At 42.0% G+C, this 26,271-nt stretch overlaps 2 protein-coding genes across 10 annotated transcripts in view; one reads left to right on the top strand and one right to left on the bottom strand.

Annotated features, from left to right (window-relative positions):
- Positions 1 to 13,034, bottom strand: part of LOC134345667 (limbin-like) — a 313,316-nt gene extending 300,282 nt beyond the window's left edge. For 5 of the 6 annotated variants that reach the window (XR_010017745.1, XM_063046694.1, XM_063046692.1 and 2 more), the window contains exons 1-3: positions 12,716 to 13,034; positions 12,273 to 12,351; positions 5,848 to 5,993 (exon numbers count right to left, since the gene is read on the bottom strand). Coding sequence is in view for 5 of the 6 variants with exons in the window: in XM_063046694.1 (XP_062902764.1) it covers positions 5,848 to 5,993; positions 12,273 to 12,351; positions 12,716 to 13,021 (531 nt within the window). In the remaining variant the exon portion in view is untranslated. The remainder of the gene's footprint in view (positions 1 to 5,847; positions 5,994 to 12,272; positions 12,352 to 12,715) is intronic. The other variant, XM_063046695.1, reaches the window with a different exon arrangement.
- A 218-nt stretch (positions 13,035 to 13,252) lies between these two features.
- Positions 13,253 to 26,271, top strand: part of LOC134345668 (evC complex member EVC-like) — a 64,661-nt gene continuing 51,642 nt past the window's right edge. For 3 of the 4 annotated variants that reach the window (XM_063046701.1, XM_063046698.1, XM_063046702.1), the window contains exons 1-4: positions 13,253 to 13,389; positions 14,095 to 14,284; positions 14,432 to 14,536; positions 23,785 to 23,868. In XM_063046701.1, coding sequence (XP_062902771.1) covers positions 13,253 to 13,389; positions 14,095 to 14,284; positions 14,432 to 14,536; positions 23,785 to 23,868 — 516 coding nt within the window. Of the gene's footprint in view, positions 13,390 to 13,619; positions 13,641 to 13,772; positions 14,285 to 14,431; positions 14,537 to 23,784; positions 23,869 to 26,271 lie in introns of those variants that run through there. The other variant, XM_063046703.1, reaches the window with a different exon arrangement.

Below are 26,271 nucleotides of genomic sequence, written 5' to 3'. Positions count from 1 at the left end.
ATTATGTAACTATTTAACAAGTTATCTAGCATCTGTGAAGGAAGAAACAAGGTTTAACAAAAGACATCAACCAGAAAAGCTGACCCTGTTTCTCTCTCCACAAATGCTGCCTGACCTGCCAAGTATTTTGGTCATTCGCTGTTTTTTTTTTTTATTTCAGGTTTCCAGTGTCTGCAGTAATTTGATTTTACCAATAACCTCTGCATTATGAGGGTGGGAGCAGGAGAGAGATTAGGTGGAGTACATTCCTAGAAAACAGTGTGTATAGTGATTTTCCATAACATGAACCTCTGTCATCACACACTCCTCAAGAAACACAAGTTGATAAAAAGGGATTGAGTTTATTTATTTACCTTTTTTTCACATTAATTCCATGGGTACTAATTTTATTCCACATTTCAAATTGTTGGACAATGATTTGTGAATACTGTAAGGCCGAAATTCCATTACCTGAACAGCTATAGTTAGGGTTGCCTGTACAATACGGAGAATCTAAACATCAATTTCTAAACAATGCACTAAGTCATCTGCAAATCTGTAGGTGGGGCTCAGTTTCTGGCTGATTCTGCAGTCTGGTGCTCTCCACTGCAGTACACATAAGCAGCACAAGGAACAGGACCACAGTCAACTAACTTGGCCACATTCCCTGTCTACCACAGGCAGCACAGATCAACATATCAGAATGCACTACCTGTAGTTCAAACAACATTCTGCAAATAATGTGCTAAGATCGTAGAACACGGTGAATCTGTCATAGCTGAAAAAAGTGCAACAAACTGAAACAAGTTTCCTCTTTTCTCTTTGGAGAAAAGGAGGAGAAGAGGTGACTTGATTGCGGTGTACAAAATGATAAGAGAAATAGACAGAGTGGACAGGCAGAAACATTTCCCTAAGGTAGAAATGGCTAATATCAAGGACCATAAATTGAAGATGTTCGGTGGAAAGTTGGGGATGTCAGAGGTAGGTTCCCGCCCCCCCCCCCCCCCACAGAGCAGTAGGTGCTTGGACCATATTGCCAGGGATAGTGGTAGAAGCAGATACATTGGAGACATTTAAAAGGCTCAGAGATAAGCATATGGATGAACAAAAAGTGTTGGACTATATGGAGGAAAGTGTTAGATTAAACATACAGTAAGTTAACGGGTCAGCACAATATGGTGAGGGAAAAGGCCTGCATTGTGCTGTACTGGTCTACGTTCCAAAAATATTCTCAATTCTTAACCAGATTTATTTCTTATGTTGCACAGAAATTTAATCCTCTCTGTATCGTATTGTTCTACACGTCAAACTACTGCTAGCCAGCATTCCAATAGGCTTCACCTGCTCCAGCAATTACCAGTCATCTCTGAAATACGCCAAATATATCTTTGAATTTTAATATTATAATCTGTACCGGTACTCCACAAGGGGCATAAACCAATCAAGTACTCTTTCTGATGCACTCTATCAAATAGCATACAGCAATGAAATTTATAAAGCTCCTTCTTAAATCATCTTTTAACAATGAAGGGATCCTTGGAATGATTTTTAGATGAAATATTCAATAAATTAGTGAATTATTCTGTAACATTTGGAAATTCTATTGAAAAAAGATTTCCTATTTTATAAACTGCAGGTACCTTGACTGAAATACAATATAATTAACTTGTCTTCTCACCTCCAAGCTCTCATTAAGAGTGTTTGACCTGAAACACTCTCACTTTCTAAAGATGCTTCTTAACCTCCATTAGTTCTCTCAACACTGCAATTCAGTTGAACGTCAAGTGTCATTAGCCATTTTTATAACGTTAGAAATAGTTAATTTTCTAATGCAAATGTGGAGCTTGGTTAGGAGCACAGCATGGATTTCTGCAAAGGCTGTCCCACTGGGACAGGGAAATAATGGCAGGGTGAAGGAACTATGGTTGACAAGAGATGTGGAACATCTAGTCGAGAGGAAAAAGGATGTTTAATTAAGGTAATTAAGAAACAAAAATCAAACAGGACTCTTGAGAGTCACAAGGTAGCCAGGAAGGACTTTAAGAATGGACTTATGAGAACAAGGGAACCTAAGAAGGCCTGGTGAGGAGGATTAAGGAAAACTTCAAGACATTTCAGATTTATGTGAAGAACTGGAGGATGACAAGTACAGAATGATAGAGCTGGACCACTCAAGGATAAAAGGGGAAATATATGTCTGGAGGAGGTAGGAGGAAGTCTTTAATGAATACTTTGGTTCAGTATTCACCAGTGAAAGAAATCTTGACAAACGTGAAGGCAACATAGAACAGGACAATGGGCTGAAACCTGTCAAGATCAAGAAAGAGGCAGTGTTGGAGCGTTCAAAAAATATTAGAAGAGATACAGCCAGGGGCCAGACAGGATCTACCCCAGGTTAGTACAGGACGTGAGGGAAGAGAATGCAGGGGCATTGATATTGTACCTTTGTTCAAGAAAGGCAATGGGGATAGAGGCCAGTGAGTCTTAAATTAGTTAAAGTTAAAGTCTGTCCCAAGCCTTGTGGCCCATCAGGCCAGTGCTTACGCTGGTTTCTGTGGCATAAAGCGACTGAGAGTATGAGACTCTCCCGCCCCCCCCCCCCCCACTGGATAGGACGTCAGTCTATCACGAGGTTAACCCCCAGCATTTGCCAGTACCCATTTTCAGCTGGGTGGACTGGAGCAGTGTGTGGTTAAGTGCCTAGGCCGAGACTCGAACCCACGACCTTCAGATCCTGAGCCCAACACCCTAACCACTTGGCCACACGCCACGCTGAGTCTTAAGTCAGTGGTCGGCAGATTAATGGAGAGTATTCTTAGGGAGAGGACTTATTTGGAGTAGCATATTTTTATTAGGGATCGTCAGTATGGCTTTGAAGGGCAGATTGCACTTCATGAACCTGATTGACTTTTCAAGGCAGTGACAAAACAAATTGATAGGTAGATTGGTGGATTTAGTGTGCACGGATTTTAGAAACACAGAAAAACTACAGCACAATACAGGCCCTTTGGCCCATAATGCTGTGCCAAACATGTACTTACTTTAGAAATTACCTAGGGTTACACATAGCCCTCTATTTTTCTAAGCTCCATGTACCTATCCAGGAGTCTCTTAAAAGACCCTTTTGTATCCGCCTCCACCATCATCGCAGCCCAATCCACGCACTCACCACTCTCTGCGTAAAAAACTTACTCTTGACAGCTTCTCTGTACCTACTTCCAAGCACCTTAAGCTTGTGCCCTTTCACCATAGCCATTTCAGCCCTGGGGAAAAGCCTCTGACTATCTACAATATCAATGCCTCTCATCATCTTACACACCTCTATCAGGTCACCTCTCATCCTCCGTCGCTCCAAGGAGAAAAGGCCAATTTCACTCCACCTATTCTCATAAGACATGCTCTCCAATCCAGGCAATATCCTTGTAAATCTCCTCTGCACACTTTCTATAGTTTCTACATCCTTCCTGTAGTGAGGTGACCAGAATTGAGCACAGTACTCCAAGTGGGGTCTGAACAGGGCCCTATATAGATAGGTAGATAGATAGATAAATATACCTTATTAATCCCGAGGGAAATTTGGTTTCGTTACAGCTGCACCAAGAATAGAGCGTAAATATAGCAATACAAAAAACCCCAACAATCGAACACCAAAATGCAAACTATGCCAGATGGAAAATAAGTCCAGGACCAGTCTATTGGCCCAGGGTGTCCGACCCTCCACAGGAGGAGCTGCACGTTCAATAGCCACAGGCAGGAATGATCTCCCGTGCCGCCGAGTATTGTACCACGGTGGAATGTGGCTGAAGTCCAACAGTAAAAGTATAGCTGTAACATTACCTCTCGGCTCTTAAGCTCAAACCCACGGTTGATGAAGGCCATTGCAATGTATGCCTTCTTAACCAGAGAGTCAGCCTGCGCAGCAGCTTTGTGTGTCCTATGGACTCAGACCCCAAGATCCCTCTGATCCTCCACACTGCCAAGTGTCTTACCATTAATACTATATTCTGCCATCATATTTGACCTACCAAAATGAACCACCTCACACTTATCTGGGTTGAACTCTATCTGCCACTTTTCAGCCCAGTTTTGCATCCTATCAATGTCCCACTATAACCTCTGACAGCCCTCCACACTATCAACACCCCCAACCTTTGTGTCATCAGCAAATTTACTAAACCATCCCTCCACTTCCTTATCCATGTCATTTATAAAAATCATGAAGAGTAGGGGTCCCAGAACAGATCCCTGAGGCACACCACTGGTCATCAGCCTCCATGCAAAATATAACCCGTCTACGACTACACTTTGCTTTCTGTAGGCAAGCCAATTCTGGATCCACAAAGCAAAGTCCCCTTGGATCCCATGCCTCCTTACTTTCTCAATAAGCTTTGCATGGGGTATCTTATCAAATGCCTTGCTGAAATCCATATACATTACATCTACTGCTCACCCTTTAAGTAAGGCGTTCAACAAGGCTCCCACTGGAAGGCTTATTCGGAAAATCATGAGGCATGAGATCCAGGGAAACTTGGCTAGGTGGCTTCAGAATTGACTTTCCCAAAGAAAGCAGAGGGGAATAGTAGATAGAACATATTCTGCCTGTAGTTGCATGTCCAGAGATGTTCTTCAAGGATCTGTTCTTGGGACTCCGACTCTGTGATTTTTTGTAAATGACTTGGATGAGGAAGTGAAAGGGTGGGCTCATAAGCTTGCAGATGATTTGAAGGTTGCTGGTGCTTTGGGATAATGTAGAAGGTCGTCATAGGTTAGACAGGACATAAACAAGATACAGAAGGAGGCTGAGGAGTGGCAGACAAAGTTCAATCTGGAAAAGCATGAAGTGATACACATTGGAATGTCAAATTTGAAGGCAGACTACAGTGTGAATGAGAGGATTCTTAGCAGTGTGAAGGAACAGAGGGATCTTGGTGTCCATTGGCATAGACCCCTCAAAGTTGCTGCCCAATTCAATAAAGTGGTTAAAAAAGCATACAAGTCTTCATTAGTTGAGTGATTACATTCAAGAACCATGGCATAATGTTGCAGCTCTCTAAAACTCAGGTTAGACCACACTTGGAGTATTGTGTTCAGTGCTGGTCGTATACGTTCCAGAGTACATTTAGCAGGATGCTGCCTGGATTAGAGTGCATGTAGAAAGGATGAGAGGGCGAGAGCTTTATCTTTAGAGCAAGGGAAGGTAAGAGGTGACATGACAGAAGAAAAAGATTACAGGAGGCACAGACGGAGTGGACAGCTGCACTTTTTTCTCAGGGCAAATTTGGCCAACAACAAGATACCCTTTCAAGATGTTTGGAGCAAAGTTGAAGGGTGTTGTCAGAGACAGGTTGTATTTTTACTCAGAGTTATAAGTGCCTAGAATGCACTGCCCAGAGTGGTGGTTGAGGTTGATGTTTTAACCACATTTTAGAGACTCTCAAATAGGCACAAGGATGACAGAAAAATGGAGGGTTATAACCCGTGTAGGAGTGAGGGTTAGGTTAATCTTGGAGGAGGTTTGTATGGGTCAACAGAACACTTCCTACATTCTAATAGAATCACAGAAATGGTATACCTCAACTGATAGTACCTGCTTTTAAAAATCACAAAACAGATTATCTGGACATTAATACTGATGTGGGGAGTTGCGCCTGCAGATTAGCTGACCTACTCTATACATCAGCACAAATTCTGCACTTTGATATCATGGAATCTATGTAAAATTGTCCATCTCTAACATTTGCTGTGAATCAGAATACAATTAGGTACCCTGGTCAGGGAGCCAGTCACAGCATCAGGAAAGGGCCCTGTCTCATCAACTCTGAACATTGAAGAATTTTCAATCCATTGATATCACTGCTTTGCGCATACCTTCAATGGGGAATGCGGATATTTCCTTCTCCTCGGGGACTCAAGCAGCTTGCCCAGTGTCACAAGTGAGAAGACTGATTGGCTCCATATGCTGCTTGAGGCTGATGAAGACAGAGGATGGTTCTGGAGCTCCTGTGATGAAACCACTACCACCACAATGAAATAAATACATCAGTTAATATAAAATGCAGCAAGGCATTGCTCCAGCAGCACATTTAGACCGCACTGATTAAAGAATAATTTAAAGTCCCAAACTGCTATTAGATTGATATGCCAAGAAATGACTTTTCCTGTATAGTGATGAAGTTTCAGGCTAGGTTCTGTGTTCAAATATGCCAACAATTGCAAGGAGATTGACAAGAAACAGTGTTTAACACTGACAATTCCCAAACAGATCTTTCAAAACTGTGAAAACAAAGCAACTTCACCAAACAAAGTACTTCACTAAAGGTGTGCTACCAGAAGCGCAGGCTTTGTCGGGGCTTCTAAAGAAAGCTAAACAGCACTTGTAGTTGTTCTGTTTAAAAATAAATCGGGGAAGAATCTGGGGCTGTGAAACAGTCGTCGCCTAACAAATGGGAAGATCTCGAGATCAGTAGCTGAATGTGTTGCTCTTTCAAGAAAGTCACAGGCTATTGCTGATGATTCCAAACAGAAGGTCAAATTTGCCATGAGGTTCAGCAGCAACACATAGTATTGGTGGCATACCCCAGCACGTTGGTGGAGAAATTGCCTCTCAGGTTGTGTGACTAGTCTAGCCAGCCACAAAATCAGAGACCTCATTAACTTCAAGTGGGATTATTAGGCTTCAGATTACAAGGCAAAGGAGAACACAAGTTACTTTTTAATAACTACTTTCCATTTGTTGATATTGTATCTATTTAAAAAATGTATCAACTAAACTTACTTTTTAAAACACATAACACTTTTGATGAATAAACTCTTCTTGGGCTTCAAGCGGGGCACAGGTATTGATTATAACCTATGTTTCGATGACAGCCTCTGCCATTTTCTTCAAGACGTCATCCCTGAAGAAGATGGCAGAATTTGTCATCAAAACATCGGTTGTAATCAATATTTGGACCGGCTTGATGCCAGAGAAGAGTTTATTCATCATATATACTGGGAAAAGACTAGATCCTTTTTCATATAACATTTTATTTTTAATTCAATTTTATTAGTTTTCAATGTTTCTGTATGTCAGAGACATTTTAAAACTATTGAAAGTCTTCCACATCTCTTGAAGCAAGCTGTTAATGGCCTTTAGGACATTTGAGTATGACCTCTTCATTGTGCTGCTGTATGTTACTGGACTCCGGGACGAAAAGAGTCAGAAAGACTAAACTTCTGCTTCTGGACCAGGAAATTTGTGAGGGTGGAAGGGAGGGACTGGGGGGGGGGGGGCATGAGTCTGGGCAGAAGATCTTGTATCATCAGATCTCTTCCTCCCACTCTTGGCATATTTGTAGGTTAGCAATTGAATTTTTTTTTTAAGTCATTCTAGTTTGCAGATGTTAGCAGACTGTCTCAAATCAATACCAACATAGAAATAAGTACAAAGAAATGCACCTTGTGCTCTTCTGGATATTTTTGATTCAATCCATCCAAACCTTTAAAAATATTTTCACTAATAAGACAGCTAACAGAATAATGTCATGGTACATAGACTGAAACTAGCTCATGCAGACAGATATTCTTGAACTGGAATTTGCACAATGCTTATACAAGTACTTTCCTGCTTTCCTGTTGTATTCCATCCTACTACAATACAGTCATGGCATCTATGTACCTGTGTCAATAATGTCTATACTTTGATTTTTATTTCCAAGCATTTACATCATAATTACAGAGCGTCGTATACAGTCCAAAGGTTGGTTGCTAAACTTTATTTTTCTCACTTGTACAAACATTACACAATGAACTTCTTGGATAGGTGCAATATCCTGGATTACCACAAGCGTGAAATAATACCGAGATTGAGTGTGGTACCTCTGGTTATGGATCTACTGTGATAAAAAGTGGATCAGAAAGTTGTAATATCTATCAGTATTGGATTTCTGGAGGAGATTTTTGTACTGAGGATTGACTGCTTTGTATTTTTCTTCAGGGTGGAACAATATTTTCCAGATGACTACACAAGGACAATTAACATAATTAGATATTTTAAGCAATATTAGTCAATTATCTGTGATTGTCACATTATTCTTTTTAAGTAATGATGTTGCCATTCTCTCAAATCTCCAAATTTCTATTTAACAACTCCACTTGCATCACACTATGGAAGACCTGATTTACAGAAATCCAACATTATGCCCAAATTTTCCAATAATTTTTTTACAGCATTTTTCAAGACAGTAAAGTTAGTTACGGGAACATAAACATCACTATGAGCTACAAAATAGAGGTAGCAGTGAATTAATTCAAAATACGAAGTGTGGTTAAAAAAAATCTGTTTACATGTAACCTTTTTGCAGTAATAAATGCATTTTAAGTAAGTGGCTGCTATCCTCAACAAAAGGCGTCTGAAGAGACTTGCTTTGGAAGCCAAATCTTTTCTATTGACAGTTATATCCGAACTTCATCAAACAATGAAACTTCCATTCATGTTAAGGAACTCAATTAGATTCAAATTATTCTACACATGGGAGGACAATAAATGTTAAACAACACTCATTGAAAGTGTTCATTTCCAACATGAAGAAAACTCAGATTTATAAAGATTGGCTTTATTTGCCGCATGCACATTGAAATGCAGTGAAATGCACGATCTGCATTAATGACCAACACAGTCTGAAGGTGTCCTCAAAGATTCAAAGCACATTTATTATACACCTTGAAATTTGTCAGCTTACAGGCAACCACAGAACAAGAAGCACAAATAACCCAATAAAAAAGACCAAAACACATGGGGGGGGGAGAAGAGGGGGGGGAGAAGAGGGGGGGGAGAAGAGGGGGGGGAGAAGAGGGGGGGGAGAAGAGGGGGGGGAACCAACAGCATCCTGAACTAGACTGAGTCCCCAATCAGCTCCCGGGGGAGCTGGAGTAGGCCCAAGCCTCAGTTCCCAGTTCATCACACCAGCGGGGCAGAAACGTACAGCAGCCAGATCAGTTCATAGCCTTTGCACCACGGAGAAAGGAGTAAATATTTGCAGGATAGCAAGCAAAATCAACCCAACCCTGACGTCTGTACCCACCCCTTGGGCTTCCAGTCTATCTGGGCTGAAGGTTAAGCTGTCCAAGCAACAAGTAATGCCATGTTTTCGGACCCAAATCCAGGTGACCCAGTATACTTGGGCTGCCCTGCCTGAAGCTGTTCTCGATCTCATCAAATAGACTTGGTGCTTGGAGCAATCCACCCTCACACCCGGGTTAGGTGGACAGGCAGTGAAACTCTTCCGCATCGACTCCCCTCCAAATCGCTCACTCCATCTCCAGCAGCCATATGAACTCCATTTCCCTCTGCAGCTCGAGCACGTTGACCCTCGTAATTCCCAGTACGGCTCATCCCCCGAACCAACCTCGTTTCCGCCTGCCTCCTTACTGTCTGCGGCGATAGTTCACAATTTACATCAGAAAAGATGTTGTAAGTAACTTTGCCAGTTCATTCTCTTGCCTTAAGATTTACCAGTAAGCTGTTGTGCATCTTCAGCAGCGCCATATTAAACCGGAAATCCTTGGGGTCAGCCCGCAGGTGATGCCATGCTTCAGGGGCTAACACAGGATGCCCACAACATATAAACCCCAACCCTACGTCTGTCAGCATGTGGAAGGAAACCGAAGCACCTGGAGGAAACCCACATGGTCATGGGGAGAACGTACAAACACCTTACACACAGAAGAAGTTCACCAACAGTTCCCAGGAACGGAACCCTTCTGTAACCAAGGGACTGTCTACACATGAATTCAAATTCCTGTATGAGAAGAACATATGTTTAACAGATCCAACAACTGAAAACTGTATTTATATAGCCCCTTTACTATAGGAAAAAAATCCAAAATGCTTCAACGGACAGATCCATCAAAAGAAGCCCTATAAGCATCAATAAAATTGAATATCGTACATTGTTAGTAAGGAAACAGGAGAAAGTGCTGCTCAGTTCACAGCTGGAGAAATGGTGCAGGAGTGGGTGCTTAGGATTCCAATAGTATTAATGTTGGCTCTGAGGAATGTGGATGCTGTACAGGTCAGATCAGTTGTATCTCACAATATTGAGGCCAATGTTCTCGAAGGCAGATTTGTTAGTGGTTCCAGGGATAGTTTACACTAGCTTGGTTGGGGAATGAGATGCTGACAATTGATTCAAAAGGTAGAACTGCAGAAAATAAATAGGTGAGATTGAAAGTAATAAAAAAATGTCCTCTGGCTTAATGACATTAATCTAATTTCAGGGAGTGGTGTTAATAAGGGAGACAAGACTATTAGGTGCATATAATTTAGCTTTTACAAAGTGTTGTTTGAAAACAGGCAGGTTGTTTAACATTGTGGTTACAGATTTTCAAGATGAAATAGTGGGAATTAAAAAAGGTGGTGTGTGGTACAGCTCTGAAACGTTAAAGGAACATCAAGTGAGGCTATGAGGGTTGAACTAAATAACAAAAAAGAGGGCATCTTCTGAGAGTTTATCACAGACCTGCTATCAGATTGAGGGAGTTACAAACGCTAATTTCTGCTGCACAGGAGTATCAGGTCAATAACAGCAGAATATTTAAGGTACACAGACATTAACTGTGTTAAATATATTCATGACACAGAATTCCTAAAATGCATTCAGGGGAACTTTTTTTTTAATCCAGTACTTGCAACACCAGGAGAGAGGGTTGGAAAGTACAGAAATGTTTTCAGGAATAAAACAGTACAGGTGAAATGAACATCATGTGTATTATCATGTTGTAATGATCCCAATTCAGTCAGCTTTAGCATTGCCATAAAGACTGGGAAAAAAAAAGATAAAATCGAAATAAAAGGTTCTAATTTGGGGAAGGCAATTTTTTTTGAGACCAAGAAACAATTTAGTGAAAGTAGACTAGAAACAGTTCAATGGTAAATCAATCCAAAAGCAATTGGAGACTTAAGTTTTAAGTGGTTAACAGTAAACCTATTCTCTCAAATGAAACAGGTGGACAGCAGAATCTACAGGTCCCTGGATAACAGGCTGCATTGACGGCAGGAAAAAAGTAAAGGGAAAATTTGTCAGATGCCAAAAGCTTAACATATCTTAAGGTGAAGAAGGACATAAGAATGTCGTAGTTAAGATGAAGAACTGTAAAATATTGGATGAGATAAACACAGGTTAATTGAAACAATTAAGAGCATAAATTGTTTTTGATAAAGGATAATTCACCATGTCCAGGCTTTTAAAAAAAGCAAGGGAGGAATTGCCAAAATTCTGAGCACAATTTCTTAATCCTTCCTGGGCACAGGAGTAGTGTCTGTGGATTGGAGGGCTATTAGGAATATGTTATCAGGATGATGTGCAGCTTTGTTGGGAATGTACTTAAGAGCCTACTGATATTTCTAGTTCATAGATACTGTCAGAGCTGGCCATACAGGTATTTTGTACATGGTGTGCAGGCAGTGAGGTATATATTTAGGCAGGCAGAAAGTTTTCCATGACACTGTTTTCTATCAGTTCGGTGGCAGAAAAGCTCTCAATCTGTTCCTGTGCTGTGACTACCTTGTGGTTCTTTAGATTAAACCACAATGCTGTTTAAACTGTACTAACAGTTGGAGATAAGCTTCTACTACCTATGAAATAACCCCAATACTGTGCATCCCAAACAGCATCTGACAACCAGGTCCAGCTCACGCCTTCACTTGTGGAATGATTTAGCAAAAGTAATGGAATAATTTAGTGATAAGCCGGGTGGACCCGTTTCCGATAGCAGAAGGGACAAAGGTGAGTTACTGGTGCCGTAAAACCAGACCCTCGGGGCAGATGGGGCCGTCAGTCGTGATTGGCACCTCATCTCGGAGAAGGAAAATTTAAAACCGATTTAAAGCCTCCGCTGGCTTGCGGCAATACCCACCGTTGGGGAAAGCTTCGGGAGTAAACTCCGAGGCTGGAGAGGTTAATACAGTCCCACGTTCAGTTCAACACTGAATATAACGCCGCTGCTGCCAAGCCGCATCGATCTCTGCCGTGTGTTTGGATTGATCAGCTGGGTGGAGAGGAGCAGCCCGCTGGATGGACAACAGCCTGCACTCTGTATCGTACCGCCTTGGCTTGCGTATGCAACACCCATGGTCGACCCTGACCAACTGGGGGCCTCCAATCCTCATTATATTCATAAAACAACACGTTATGTTTCAACTAGTTAGAAACAAGAGCCCGAATACATATCACACCAGAATCAAAAGATGCTATATATTCCAAGTGGCTGAGTAACTTCCTGACAATGAGCAGGATCAAAGCGAATCCACTCACCTGCATTTGCGTGATGCAACTTTACGCCAGTGGATTCTGCCGTCAGTCCAAGCCGTAGGAAGCCCCAATCTTCCAAACACTTCATAAAGTGGAAGTGCATAATTACTATTTGCTTTTCAATATCGCCAGACACAGGTTAAAAGCAAACAGCTTTCCCCTCATTCTGCGTTTAACTGTGGGTTAAAATGGCCCATTATAGCTCTAATAAAGTTGGTAGGTAGGCAAAAACATGAAGCTGGATTGCGAACACATTACGGGATCAGTATTTAAACAACATTAGAATAAAACGTAATAAATTATTTAATGGCAAACATTTTTTTAAAATAACACCCGAATAAGACTATCCAAACAACTCATTTTTGAACGAGGAGTGCTCTTCCAATTTGCATCCTGCCATCGGATAAGTAACATCTTGACTCTGACCCTTAGAAGCCGCACGTTACCTTGTGATCCGTGCGAAGACCAGCGAAGAGAGCATGCAACTGATTCCTGCACTCCCGTCCAAGATGGTCCTTCTGCTCCGGTAAAAGGAGTGATTCTGTACTTGGAAGCTCTTGCAACACTTTTTCTATTCTTCTTTTCACCTGGAACACGGGTGGAAGTAACTTACAAGCATTCGTCAGCGGATGTATCGTACCTGTCCTTGCTGAACCGTGCAGAGTGTGGCTGAGTGCAGTAAACAAGAGAAACCAGACACTGAATTTCATGACACGGAGTGCAGTTAACAAAAGCTCAATTACATGTTGCATACAACAGGGAACAGGAGCTAACTTGCAGTGTGATTAAACTAAAAAAAACCCCTGATCATCCTTGAACAACACAACGGGGACAGAAACAGAGTTAAGGTCTGAAGTCATCATAAAGTCGCAAAGTCCCCAGCATTTTCCGAGCCTGTTGTCCGATGAACTGGTCACAAGTGGTGAATGCAACATCACTTATGCGGGTCCGGGGCAGCCTTGCACTTTAGATCGAGTTGACTTATGTCCTCGCACCCTAATCCTGCACTGGAGAGTGACCCTCGGCATCATGGACGTCCACAAACATCAGCCCAGCTGATTCCGGACGGAAATTCATCTCTCGCCACCGCACAACGCAGCCATTGCCTGACGCCCTGCAGGTAGAGCCCCTCCCTCTGCCACAAAGCGATTGGCTAGATTGCCTCCAAACCTGGTTTTGATTGGTTGATACTTTTGCTTTGTGTATAGCTAGTCCTGCTGTCGTTCAACTTGCCGCGGACGGCTCTGGGGGATGTAGTTCATACATTTAAGATTATAGTTGCGTTCCTACTGGTTAGAAGGTGAAAATAACTACAACCCCAGCAGGCATTTTAAACTAGTGAAAGTTGGGAGAAACTCGACGAGAAGTTGGGTATGTCCCAGTAGTTATGAATCCCTCTCATTTTTCACTTCTTTGAGGGAGAAAATATGTTTAGTTTCAAATGCAGTATGGAATTAAAAATATTTTTTTAACAATCTGATTCTGCTTTTATATGGAATGAAGAAAAACAAAAGGATCTCCCAGGAGGAATTTTTACGTTGATCCAGATTAAAATAGTCGGGAGACGGGGCGGTGAGGAAATGTCGAGTGAAAGGAAAGTATTCTACTCTAAAATCCCGATGCAAAATAGAATTTTTCCATTTATGTAGTGCTTTCTGCTTCCCTTTTCAGGACGTCCCAAAGCATTCTGATGCTAATGATACAATTGTGTCTATATAAAATTATACATATTCAAATGCTTACTCGTGTTTTGTCGCTTTTGCGGGAAAATGCAGGGCTGATGAGAGTTTTCGCTCCTTAAACGAAGGGGTTCCTCTCCATTTAGTGTTGTAATGACTCGGATCAACACCGGCCCCGACTCCTGTGCGGTGCGAGCAGTACTTGCAGCCAGTTCCAGCGAGCTGCAAATTTACACCGAGTTACTGACGACTGCTGTGGCGCTGGGCGTTTTCCTGGGTATCATTGGGGGAGTTCTGCTTTACTTTTTCGTTTTGGAATCTGTCCTTCAAAGAAAGGTAATAGTTTACACTTTTCATAGAAGAATATATCGATTAGAAACATAATGGGACGCATACTTGTTTACTGTGGGAATAATGCAGAAAGCGCGGTTTGCGTTTTACATTCGTTTAAAATTTAGTCCATTTTTGTTCCTTTTTATTCAGCAAACGTGTTCAGATGGGATTGATGATAGTTCCGATTCTGAGGGTACCCAGAGTGATGACAGCAACTCCGAAACCACCAAAGCTGGATCGTCCGCTTTCCAAGAGGTGGGGTGTTTTCCCTCGTTTCTTTTCCTGCTTGGACTGGGAAGGAATTCTTTGATGCTCAATGTCATGAATATTTAACTTCAGTTCAATATTGTCCTTTATTTAAAGTGAGAGGGCTCGTGGAGGGCAAATTGAACTGCAGCTTTTGTGAATTGTAATGTACAGATTTACCTTAGTAATGGAATAAGGTAGTGTACATTACTAAGAATATTACTTTCACCCGTATAAAATAGTGCATAATACCACTTGTCCTGAATAACATGATAAGAAATCTACTTGGGCATATGCCAAGAAAGAGACCAAATCACCTTCCTAGGCTCTGGTTGAGTACCTCAGAGGTCTGTCCGCTCTGCATGTAGCTGGATTGGTTGTGTTCCATTTTACGTTTGTACATACGTCGTTATTTATATTGACTGGATGTGTTACTGGTGCATCTGGATGGGATGTATAATCTTGCACAGGGATCCCAGAGAACCAATGGAACACAATGTTTAGCTTGCAAACCCTACAACTGGATTCCTATTATCCAGAGTTCTTCAGTCTGAGGTGACAGGCTATATTGTAAAGACCTTTGCTATCCTTAATCTTCATTTCAGCACAACACCCTCAAAGACTTGACATCTGGGTATTTTCACAAAAGCAGCATGCTGCAAAGGGTTCTGGTCTGAAGTGGTTCAGTCACGAGGAATGCTCAGAAATCGTGAAGCGAGAAGCAGAATAAATAAGTCATATAAATGTTTTTATCAGAATTCTAAAGGGTTAGCAGCTTGAATATATTTAGCATTTCCTGATTTTATTTACTGTATATCTGTTTCTGTTGAGTTAAGGTAGTAATGTTGCTGGATTAGATAGTATTAGCTGTGAGGAGTAGCTGGTCAAACTTGGATTCTCTGGAGGGTCAGAGGCTGGGTGGTGGGGTGGGTGACCTGATAGAAGTATATAAAATTATGAGAGGCATAGATAGGTAGGTAGCCAGAGTCTTTTTCCTAGGGTGGAAATCATAAATACCAGAAGCCAAAGGTTCAAAGTGAGGAGCGGTGTATGTGATTTAGAGGTGAGTATTTCTTCCAAATAGAGTGGTAGGTAGCTGGATCATGCTGCCCAGTGAGATGGTGAAATCAGTGTTTAAAAGGTTTGTAGGCAGGCACATAAACCACCGGGGAATGAAGGAATATACACCACGTGCAGGCGGATAAGGTTAGTTTAATTTAGTATCAAAGCCTGCACAGACATTGGGATGAAGGGCCTGTTCCTGTGCTGTATTGATCCATGTTTCCTTGTCAATCCGCTGGTACGTTGACAAGGAAACTCCTGTAATTATGCATAAATCACAGTATAATTGTATACAGTGCAGAGTGAAAGTCACTGAAATTGCTTCTGAATTGCAACTTGAAGTCCGATCCAATCAGCAAAGGTTCCTTGTGCAAACTGTTAATCTCTGATTGATGTGATCCTTTGTTATCTAGCAACAGTAGCACTTAATTATTTTATAGGGACACAGCACCACCAGGTGTAAGAAATTATATTGACTTTATAGTCATTTTTGACTAATCAACTGGATAAAGGCAGAACTAGGAATTAATAGTTGAATTTGGGGAAAAATAGGAGGAGGATTGAATGACACAACACACCCTGGTTCAACTGTCCCAAGTCTCTAATGAATACTACCTTGTAATCTGACTGCTCTAGATTTTATCACTACGTACACTTGTGACTAAAGTAATTCGGTAGTTATATATCAAAAACTCAGAATCAGGTTTACAACTGACATATATCATGAAATTTGTTTTGTTGCAGCTATACAGTGTAAGGCTTAAAAATCACTATGTTACAAAAATAATGAGATAATGTTCATGAACTGTCAGAAATCTGATGGCAGAGGAGAAGAAACTGGTTCCTAAGACATGGAGTGTGGATGTTCAGGGTTCTGTATCTCCTCTCTGACGAGATGAGAAGAGGACATACCCCAGATGGTGAAGATTCTCAATGAGGTTCTGTTTCTTGAGGATATCCTCAATGTTAGGATGGGTTATGTTAAGTCTACAACCCTCTGTAGCCTTTCAATTCTGTGTGTTAGAGCTTCTGTACAGGTGGTGATGCAACAGGTCAGAATGCTCAACATGATTCATCTTCAGAAATTTGCAAGTCTTTTGAGACATAGCGAATATTGTCAAACTTCTAGTGAAGTCAAGTTTCTGGTATGCCTTCTTCATGATTGCATCAATGCATTCAAGAATGGGGAATGGAAGAAGAAGAGAGTGTGAAAAATGGCCAGAAGTTAGAGAAATCTATGTTCATGCCATAATGTTGGAGGCTACCTAGACTGAATATGAGGTGTTGCTCCTCCAACTTTATAGTGGCCCCATCTTGGACGTGTCGGTCCACGGTGGAGGCTATGGACTGACATGTTAGAATGGGAATGGCGATTGTTAGCCACCAGGAGATCCTACTTGTCACAGTGACGAAGTGGTCCCCCAATCTATGCCGGGTCTGCACCAGGAGCACCGGATACAGTAGATGGCCCTGACAGACTCACAGGTGAAGTATTGCCTCACCTGGAGAGACTGTTGGGGCTCTGAATACTGGTGAAGGAGAAGGTAAATAGGCAAGTGTAGCACCTCTGTTTGCAGGGATAAGTGCCAGGAGGAAGGTTAGTGGGGGGGATGAATGGACAAGAGAATCAAAGTGAGGGCCGTCCCTGTGGCAAGCGGAGAGTCGGGGGAGGTAAGGATGTGTTTGGTGGTAGGATTCCACTGAAGATGGTGCAAGTTGTGGAAAACAATGTGCTGGATCTGGAGGCTCTTGGCAAGGTAGGTAAGGTCAAAAAGAACTCTATCCCTGTTAAGGCAATGAAAAGATACAGTGAGTGCAGATGCCTGTGAAATGGAGAAGATGCAGGTAAGGGCAACATCAGTGATGGAGGAAGGAAAACCCCATTCTTTGAAGAAGGAGGACATCTCTGATGTTATGGAAAGGCAACTCTCATCCTAGAATCAGATGCGATGGAAACAGAGGAACTGAGAAAATGGAATAGCATCTTTACAAGTAACAGGGTGGGAAGAAGTATAGTCGGGATAACTGTGAGAGTTACAAAGTTTTATTAATAATGATAACATAAAGAAATATTTTTATACAAAGTAGGAAAAAGTGCTTTACAGTAGTAGTCATACTTTATTGATCCTGGGGGAAATTGGTTTTCGTTACAGTTGCACCATAAATAATTAAATAGTAATTTGTAAATTATGCCAGGAAATAAGTCCAGGACCAGCCTATTGGCTCAGGGTGTCTGACCCTCCAAGGGAGGAGTTGTAAAGTTTGATGGCCAAAGGCAGGAGTGACTTCCTATGACGCTCTGTGTTGCATCTCGATGGAATGAGTCTCTGGCTGAATGTACTCCTGTGCCCAACCAGTACATTATGTAGTGGATGGGAGACATTGTCCAAGATGGCATGCAACTTGGACAGCATCCTCTTTTCAGACACCACTATCAGAGAGTCCAGTTCCATCCCCACAACATCACTGGCCTTACGAATGAGTTTGTTGATTCTGTTGGTGTCTGCTACCCTCAGCCTGCTGCCCCAGCACACAACAGCAAACATGATGGCACTGGTCACCACAGACTCGTAGAACATCCTCAGCATCGTCCGGCAGATGTTAAAGGACCTCAGTCTCCTCAGGAAATAGAGACGGCTCTGACCCTTCTTGTAGACAGCCTCAGTGTTCTTTTACCAGTGAGATAAAGTGCAAACATGAAAAATAAGACAAATTAAAAACATGGTTAAATAGGTTTTGAGTTGACTTTTAAAAGCGTCAACTAAATCTGCATCCCTTATAGTCTTAGGTATTGAATTCCAGAATTTAGGAGTGTAGTTTAAAATAGTTGACTTGCCAGTTTCTTTTGAGAGAGATTGTTTAAATTTAAGAGACTAACAGCAGGAGACCCGAGTGCTTCAGCAGAATTATAAAGTGATTCTGTGATGTTCTCTGGTCCTTGACCATTGAGAGCTTTAACAGCAAGTAAGAGAACTATAAAATCAATTTTAAAAGATAAATGAAGTCAATGCAAAGTAGTTAGGATGGCAATGATATGCTCCTTCATCCTGGTTTTAATTTAACATCTAGTTGCGGTGTTCTAAATAAGTTGAAGTTTGTCAATAGTTTGCCTTAGAAGGCCAATAAAAAGTGCATTGTAGTAATTATTATATTTCATATAAAGGTGTGAATTAGTTTTTCAGCATCATTACGTGGCAGAAACAGACATACTGTACCTTTACAATATTTCTACAGTGTAGAAATGCTGCTCTGGTCACTTGCTTAATGCAAGATTTAAAATTCAAATCTGAATCAAAGATAAGATCCAGGCTTGGTACTTTGGGTTTTACAAGGGGAGAAGTTTGTCTCTCTTGGCTTTGGACCAACAAAAAGTATTTCAGTTTTATCTTCTTTTAGTTTTAGGAAATTATTGTTCACTCATTTGTTTATTGTAGTCATATCAGAAATCAGAGAAGATGGGGTGTTATCATCATCAGGCTCAACCCAGATGTACAATTGTGGGTCATCTATATAACTCTGGATTCAGTTTATGCTCTCTAATGATGTCTCCTAAGGGGAACATGTATAAGAGGAGTAGGAGACCAAGACAACTTCCCTAATCAACACCAAAAGGTGCATTGTAGCTCTGAAAAATGGTCTCCACAAGACAAATTTTTTTCTCTTAAGATATATGAGCGAAACCAATTAAGACTTGTACCATAGAGGCTAACCCAGTTCTTAAGGTGACCTAGGGGAAATTAAAACTGAGATCCTATTGGCATTAGTGCTAAGCCTAAGGTCACTGACAATTTTGGTAAGGGCTATTTCATGCTGTGGTTTGCTCTAAAACCTGGCTGAAATTTCTCTAGAGTATTGTTCTCATTCAGAATGTTATGGAGTTGCATGAGAATAACTTTCTCAAGAATCTTGCCCAGGAGGGGAAAATTTTATGTAGGCCTGTAGTTAGCCTATCTAGGTTTGAATTGTTAAGTAGGGGTTTGATAACTGCAATTTTGAAGGCATCTGAAAAATCTCAAATTTCAAGAGATGTGTAATAGTTCTTCTAACAGAATCGAAAACACTATTAAAAGAGCCCTTAAAAAGTGTGGTAGGGATAGGGTTGAGACAGCATGTGGATAGTTTTTGTCACAATCTCAGAGTTCTGAATCGAAATACTTGTAAATTTTGATATTGGGAGTGGAGCACAGTGCATTCAGAGGGGGAAGAAATCCAGTATCCTTCTGAACATCAATATTGTTAAGGATGCTGCCATTAACAGCATACTATTTATTTTCATTATATCTCTCAAAGTGCAGCACTTTATATATACTCAGATTAAATGCCACCTATCAATTCACCCACATCTGCACCTGATCTACTGTATCACTCCATCCTTTGACAATCTTCTACACTATCTGTAACACCAATCTTTGTCTCAACTGCGTACTTACTAATACACCCATCCATGTTTTCATTCCGGTCATTTACATATATCACAAATAGCAGAGGTCCCAGGATGGATCCCTGTGGAACACCATTAATCATGGAAGTAAAACTTAAAATAAATGTGTTATCAGTTTTAAATGTAAAAGATTCCTAATAGTTTTCTGAAACTTCATTGTTGTCTGCGTATTGTGGATTGGAAATGTGGTTTGTTCTTCATGTTATTACTTCATTCCTGAATAACACAAAGGTCACTGAATTCTGTTGGAATTCTAAGATTGAGCTTTTATCAGTTGTAATTGGAACATTTGCCTATATCGTGATTGATAAGATAAGGGTGCAGAACTAGGCCATTCAACCCTGAGAGTCTGCTCTGTCATTCAATTGTGGCTGATTTATTTTCACCCTTCAAAACCCATTCTCCTGCCTTCTCCTCATGATATTTGACACCCATACTAAGCAAGAATCTACATACCCAATGTCTTGGCCTCTATAGCTACCAGTGACAATGAATTCCCCAGATCCTAAACCTCTATTTGTAAAGGGACATCGTTTTACCCTGTATCCTCTGATCGTAGACTCTCCCATTACTGGAAACATCGTTTCCATGTCTATTCAGTCCAGACCTTTCAATATTCAGATGGTTTCAATGGGATCACCACCTCCCCCCTATCTTCCTTCTAAACTCCAGTGAGTACAGGCTCAGAGACATCAGATGCACAACATGTTAACCCTTTCATCCCAAAGATTATTATCATCAATCTTCTCTGGACCCTTTCTAATGCCAGTACATCCTTCCATAGATATGGAGCCCAAAGCTGCTCATGGTACTCCACATAAACCTCGGTATTACATCCTTGCCTTCATATTCTAGTCCTCTCAAAGGGAATGCTATGTTTGCATTTGCCTTCCTTACTACAGACTCGATCTGCAAGTTAATCTTAAGGGAATACTGCACTGGGACTTCCAAGTCCCTTTGCACCTTCAGTTTCTGAACTTACTCCTCTTTTAGAAAATAGTCTATGCCTTTATTGCTTCTCCCAAAGTGCATGACCATACAATTCACTGCACTGTATTCTATTTGCTACTTAGTTGCTCACTCTCCCAGCTTATGGAAGTCTTTCTGCAGACTCCCTGCTTCCTCAACACTACTTGCCCCTCCACCTTTCTTTGTATCATCCACAGATTTGGCTACAAAGCTATCATTTCTGCCTTTCAAATGTTGTTGTTGTTCATCCATCGTACGTCGATGAGGACCTCGACACCATTATTGATGGTGTCGAGACTAGCGCATGACTTGGATTTAAGTGAGGGAGAGTTGTGCAGCGTCAGCCTCGCTCTCTCTTCCCAATTCCCATCTTGATCCAGTGGCAAGACAGAGTCGAGACGGCTGGAGATGGGACTAGGCGCAGTGGATGATCAGGACGTCTTCTGTGTCTTGTCCTGCTCTACACGTTCCATGACGCTTGCAGAGACCGCCTTCTTGACCGTTGGACCTTCCATTGGTTTCGTCCGCTCAATCCGCCGGAGTCTGTCTTCACATGCTGGGATAGACAACTCCCTATCTCACCGAGGGTTTGAGACCTGTCGGCTACCCTCACCTGGTTTAGCCGGCTTGTCGAAGCTGTTGCCCGGGGTGTGGCCGCTGTCGCATGCAAACAGCTACGGGGAGCCACAGGTGAGAGCTGAGTGCCAGGTGGGGACCAAAGGTGGACTAACCGCCTTGAAGAGGACGCGACATGTTACCCCACCAGAGGTGATACCCCTCCCTGACACCCCATACACCCCTTTCAAATACACCCCTTTCTGCCTTTCAAATAATTAACATATAAATGCAAAAAGCAGTGGACCCAGCACCCACCACTGTTAAATGGAGAAGGCTCCATTTATTCTGACCCTTTGCCTTCTACTATCAGCATAATTTTTATCCTGCCAGTACTTATCCTGTCTTGTTTAGCAACCTCATGTGTGGCACCTTGTCAAAGGAGCATGTGTGGGCAGCATCGATTGTGGTGAAAGGGAAACCCAGTTGTTTGAAGGAGGAGGACACCTCAGTGTGAGAACAGATGCAACGGAGACAGAGGAACTGAGAAAAGGGAATAGCGTTTTTTTCAAGTAACAGGGTGTTATCTCTTCCCCGGTAACACCCAGGTCTCCATTTCCCACATATCTGCACTCACCCAATCCTTATGCTGCCATAACCGACCTAAGTCTACCTTGACCCTTACCACCACTACACACACCTCCATATCCAGCACATCATTCTTCATACTTTTCACCATCTACAACAGGATCCTAGCACCAAGCAGATCTTTCCTCCCCTCCCCATTTTCCACTTTCCATAGAAATCGCTTTCTATGTGACTCTTTTCTCCACTCCTCCATCCCCACTGATCTCCCTCTTGAAACATCCTTGCAAGCATGACCAGTGCTATACCTGCTGCTACACTTTCTCCCTCCCTCAGCACTATTCAGGGCCCCAAGCGGTCGTTCTAGGTAAGGCGACACGTCACCTTTGAGTTTGTCAGCATCAACTGCTGTATCTGGAGGTCCTGGTGCAGCCTCTGCTACATCAGTGAGACCCAATATAGGTTGGGTGACCACTCTGACAAGCACCTTGCTCCATCCACCACAAAAAGCGGGATTTCCCAGAGGTCACCTATTTCAATTCCTGTTCCTATTCCGACCCATAGCCTCCTCAACGGCCACGATCTAAAGCTGCACTCGGATTGGAGAAGCAACACCTTATATAATGCCCGTGTAGCCCTCATCCTGATGGTGTGATCATCAATTTCTCCAACTTATGGTGATTTCTCCCCACTACCCCTTCTCTCTTTTTACAGTTCCCATTCTGGCTCCCCTCCTACCCCTTTTCTTCTCAGCTGTCCATCACCTCCCGCTGGTGCCCCTCCTCTTCCTTTTTCTCTCATGGTCTACTGTTCCCTCCAATAAGATTTCTTGTTATTCCTTCACCTCTTCCCCTATCAGCTCACAGCTTCTTCCTTCATCCACCTCCCCCTCACCTGGTTTCACCTATCACCTTGCTAGCTTGTGCTCCTTCCCTTCCCCCCACCTTCTTATCCTGACTTCTTCCCCCTTCCTTCCCAGTCCTGATGAAGGGTCCAGGCCTGAAATGTCAACTGTTGCTTCCTCGCCATGGATGCTGCCTGAGCTGTGGAGTTCCTCCAGCACTCTGTGTGGGTTCCTTTACTTTGAGGTCCTTAATCAAATTTGATTCATTGCACAACACCAACTCCTGCATTGGCTTTTCCCTCGTGAACCACAAGCTGCTCGAATTACTTCACTAGCATTCCACAAGTTACTTCTCTTGAGATTCACTGTCAACCTGATTTTCCCAATAGACATACATATTGAAATCCCCTATGACCATCATAACATTACCTTTTTTACATGTTTTCTGTCTCCTGTTGCAATTTGTATCCCATATCCTGGCCATTATTCGGAAGCGTGTCTATAACTCCTGTCAGTTTCTTTTAGCCCTACCCACAAATATTCTACATTCCCTGATCCTATGTCACTTCTTGCCAAGGATTTGATTTCGTATTTTTATCAGAAGAGCCACTCCACTCTCTCTGCCCACCTGCCTCTATTTTTGATAGGGTATGTATTCTTGGATGTAGAGTTCTCGGCTGTAATCTACCTTCATGACTTGTGTAATCTTTATTATGTTCAGAGCTACCTACAAAAGTTAGGGAACTTAAGTGCTTCTACCGTAGAGTGTGTTGTGATATGCTAATATATGTTGCTTTACAGGAAGATGAATTATCAATCAACAGTAATGTGGCTGCTTTTGCATTGAAAGCAAAAATCATATATCCCATTAATCAAAAATTTAGGGTAAGTGATGCATTTGTTGTTATAAACAGTAACAATTATTGCCATTCAATACCAAGCTGAATATTCTTTTCCTTTTCATTCATATCTAGCAATGGTTACCTTAACACACAAAATGCTGAGGAACTCAGCAGGCCAGGCAGCATCTATGTAAACGAGTACAGTTGACATTTTGGGCTGAGACCCTTCAACTGTCCTGATAAAAGGTCTCGTTCCGTAATGTCGACTGTACTCTTTTCCATAGATACTGCCTGGCCTGCTGAGTTCCTCCAGCATTTTGTGTGCTTTGCTTGGACTTCCAGCATCTGCAGATTTTCACTTTTTTGTGAATGATTACCTTTAGACTGATAAAATGCATGTACTCCTGGAATATGTTTTTGAAGAATCAGGCTGCCCAATTGGTTAGCTTATAAGACAATAAGACCAGAAGATATAGTAGAATCAGGCCATCTGGCCCAATGAGGCTGCTCCGCCATTTCATCATGGCTGATCCAATTTTCCTCCCAGCCACAATATCCTGCTTTCTCCCCATATCCCTTCATACCTTGACCAATCGAGAATCCATCAACCTCTGCATTAAACATACATAAAGACTTGGCTCCAAAGCTGCCCTTGGCAAAGAATTCCACAGATCCACCACCACTCTCTGGCTGAAGAAACTCTTCCTCATCTCCACTCTAAAAGGACGCCCCTCTATCCTGAGGCTATGTCCTCTGGTCTTAGGTGCTCCCACCAGATCCACTCCACATCCATTCCAACAAGGCCTTTCACCATTTGATAGGTTTCAATAGGGTCACCCCTCATTCTTCTGAATTCCAGTGAATACGGACCCAGGTCCATCAAACACCCTTCATATGACAAGCCATTCAATCCTGGAATAATTTTTGTGAATCTCCTTTGAACCCTTTCCAGTTTCAGTATGTCTTGTCTAAGATACAGGGCCCAAAACTGCTCACAATACTCCAAGTGAGGCTTCACTAGTGCTTTGTAAAGTCTCAATATTACATCCTAGCTTTTGTATTCTAGTCCTCTTGAAATGACTGCTAACATTGCATACAGACTCAACCTGCAAGTTAACCTTTAGGGAATCCTACACAAGGTCTCCCAAGTCCCCTTGTGTCTCAGGTTTTTTTGCATTTTCTCTCCATTCAGAAAATAGGCAACCCTTTCATTTCTTCTACCAAAGTACATGACCATACAATTCCTGACGCTATTTCGTCTGCCAATCCTTTGCCTACTCTCCTAATCTCAGTCCCTTTGTAGTCTATCTACTACCTCAAGACTACCTGCCCCCCACCTACCTTCAAAAAAAGCCATCAGTTCCATCATCTAAATCACTGACATATAACCTAAAAAGAATTGGTTTCAACACAGGCCCCTGTGGAACACCACTAGTCACTGGCAGCCAATCAGAAAAAGCTCTCTGTATTCCCATTCTTTGCCTACTGCCAATCAGCCGCTGCTTTATACATGCTAGAGTCTTTCCTGTAATACCAGGCTCGTAGCTTGTTAAGCAGCCTCACATGTGGCACCTTGTCAAAAGCCTTCTAAAAATCCAAGTAAATAACGCCCACCAATTCTCCTTTGTCTATCCTGCATGTTATTCCTGCAAAGAATTCCAACGGATTTGTCAGGCAAGATTTTCCCTTGAGGAAACCATGCTGACCACAGCCGATTTTATTATGTGCTTCCAAATACACTGAGCCCTCATCCTTAATAATCGACTCCAACATTTTCCAAACCACTGAGGTCTATAGTTTCCTTTCTTCTGCCTCTTTCCCTTCTTTTGTGGAGTGACATTTGCAATCTTCCAGTCTTCTGGAACCATTCCAGGAGGTAGTGATACTTGAAAGATTACTAATGCCTCCACAGTCTCTGCAGCCGCCTCTTTCAGAACCCTAAGGTATACATTATATAGTCTAGATGACTTATCTACCTTCAGACCTTTCAGTTTCCAAAGAACCTTCCATCTAGTAATGGTTATTTCACACACTTCATGATGCCTGACACATGGAATTTCACTATACTGCTAGCATCTTCCTCAGTGAAGACTGATGCAAAATACTTATCAGTTCATCCGCCATTTGCTTGTCCCCCATTACCTCCTGTCCAACATAGTCTTCCAGCAGTCCGATATCCACTCTGACCTCTCTTTTACACTTTATATACCTGAAGAAACTTTTGGTATCCTCTTGAATATTATTGGCTAACTTACTTTTGTAATCCACCTTTACCTTCTTAATGACTTTTTTAGTTGTTTTCTGTTGGTTTTTGAAAGCTTCCCAATCCTCTAATTTACCGCTATTTTTTGCTCTATTTTATGCCCTTTCTTTGGCGTTTGTGTTGGCTTTGAGTTCTCTTCTTAGACACGGTTGTGTCATTTTGCCTTTAGAATACTTTTTCTTT

Source organism: Mobula hypostoma, chromosome 4 (assembly GCF_963921235.1).
Source record: "Mobula hypostoma chromosome 4, sMobHyp1.1, whole genome shotgun sequence".
NCBI classification, from domain to species: domain Eukaryota; kingdom Metazoa; phylum Chordata; class Chondrichthyes; order Myliobatiformes; family Myliobatidae; genus Mobula; species Mobula hypostoma.
Note: the sequence above shows the minus strand (reverse complement) of the source record. Positions and strands in the feature narration are given on the sequence as shown.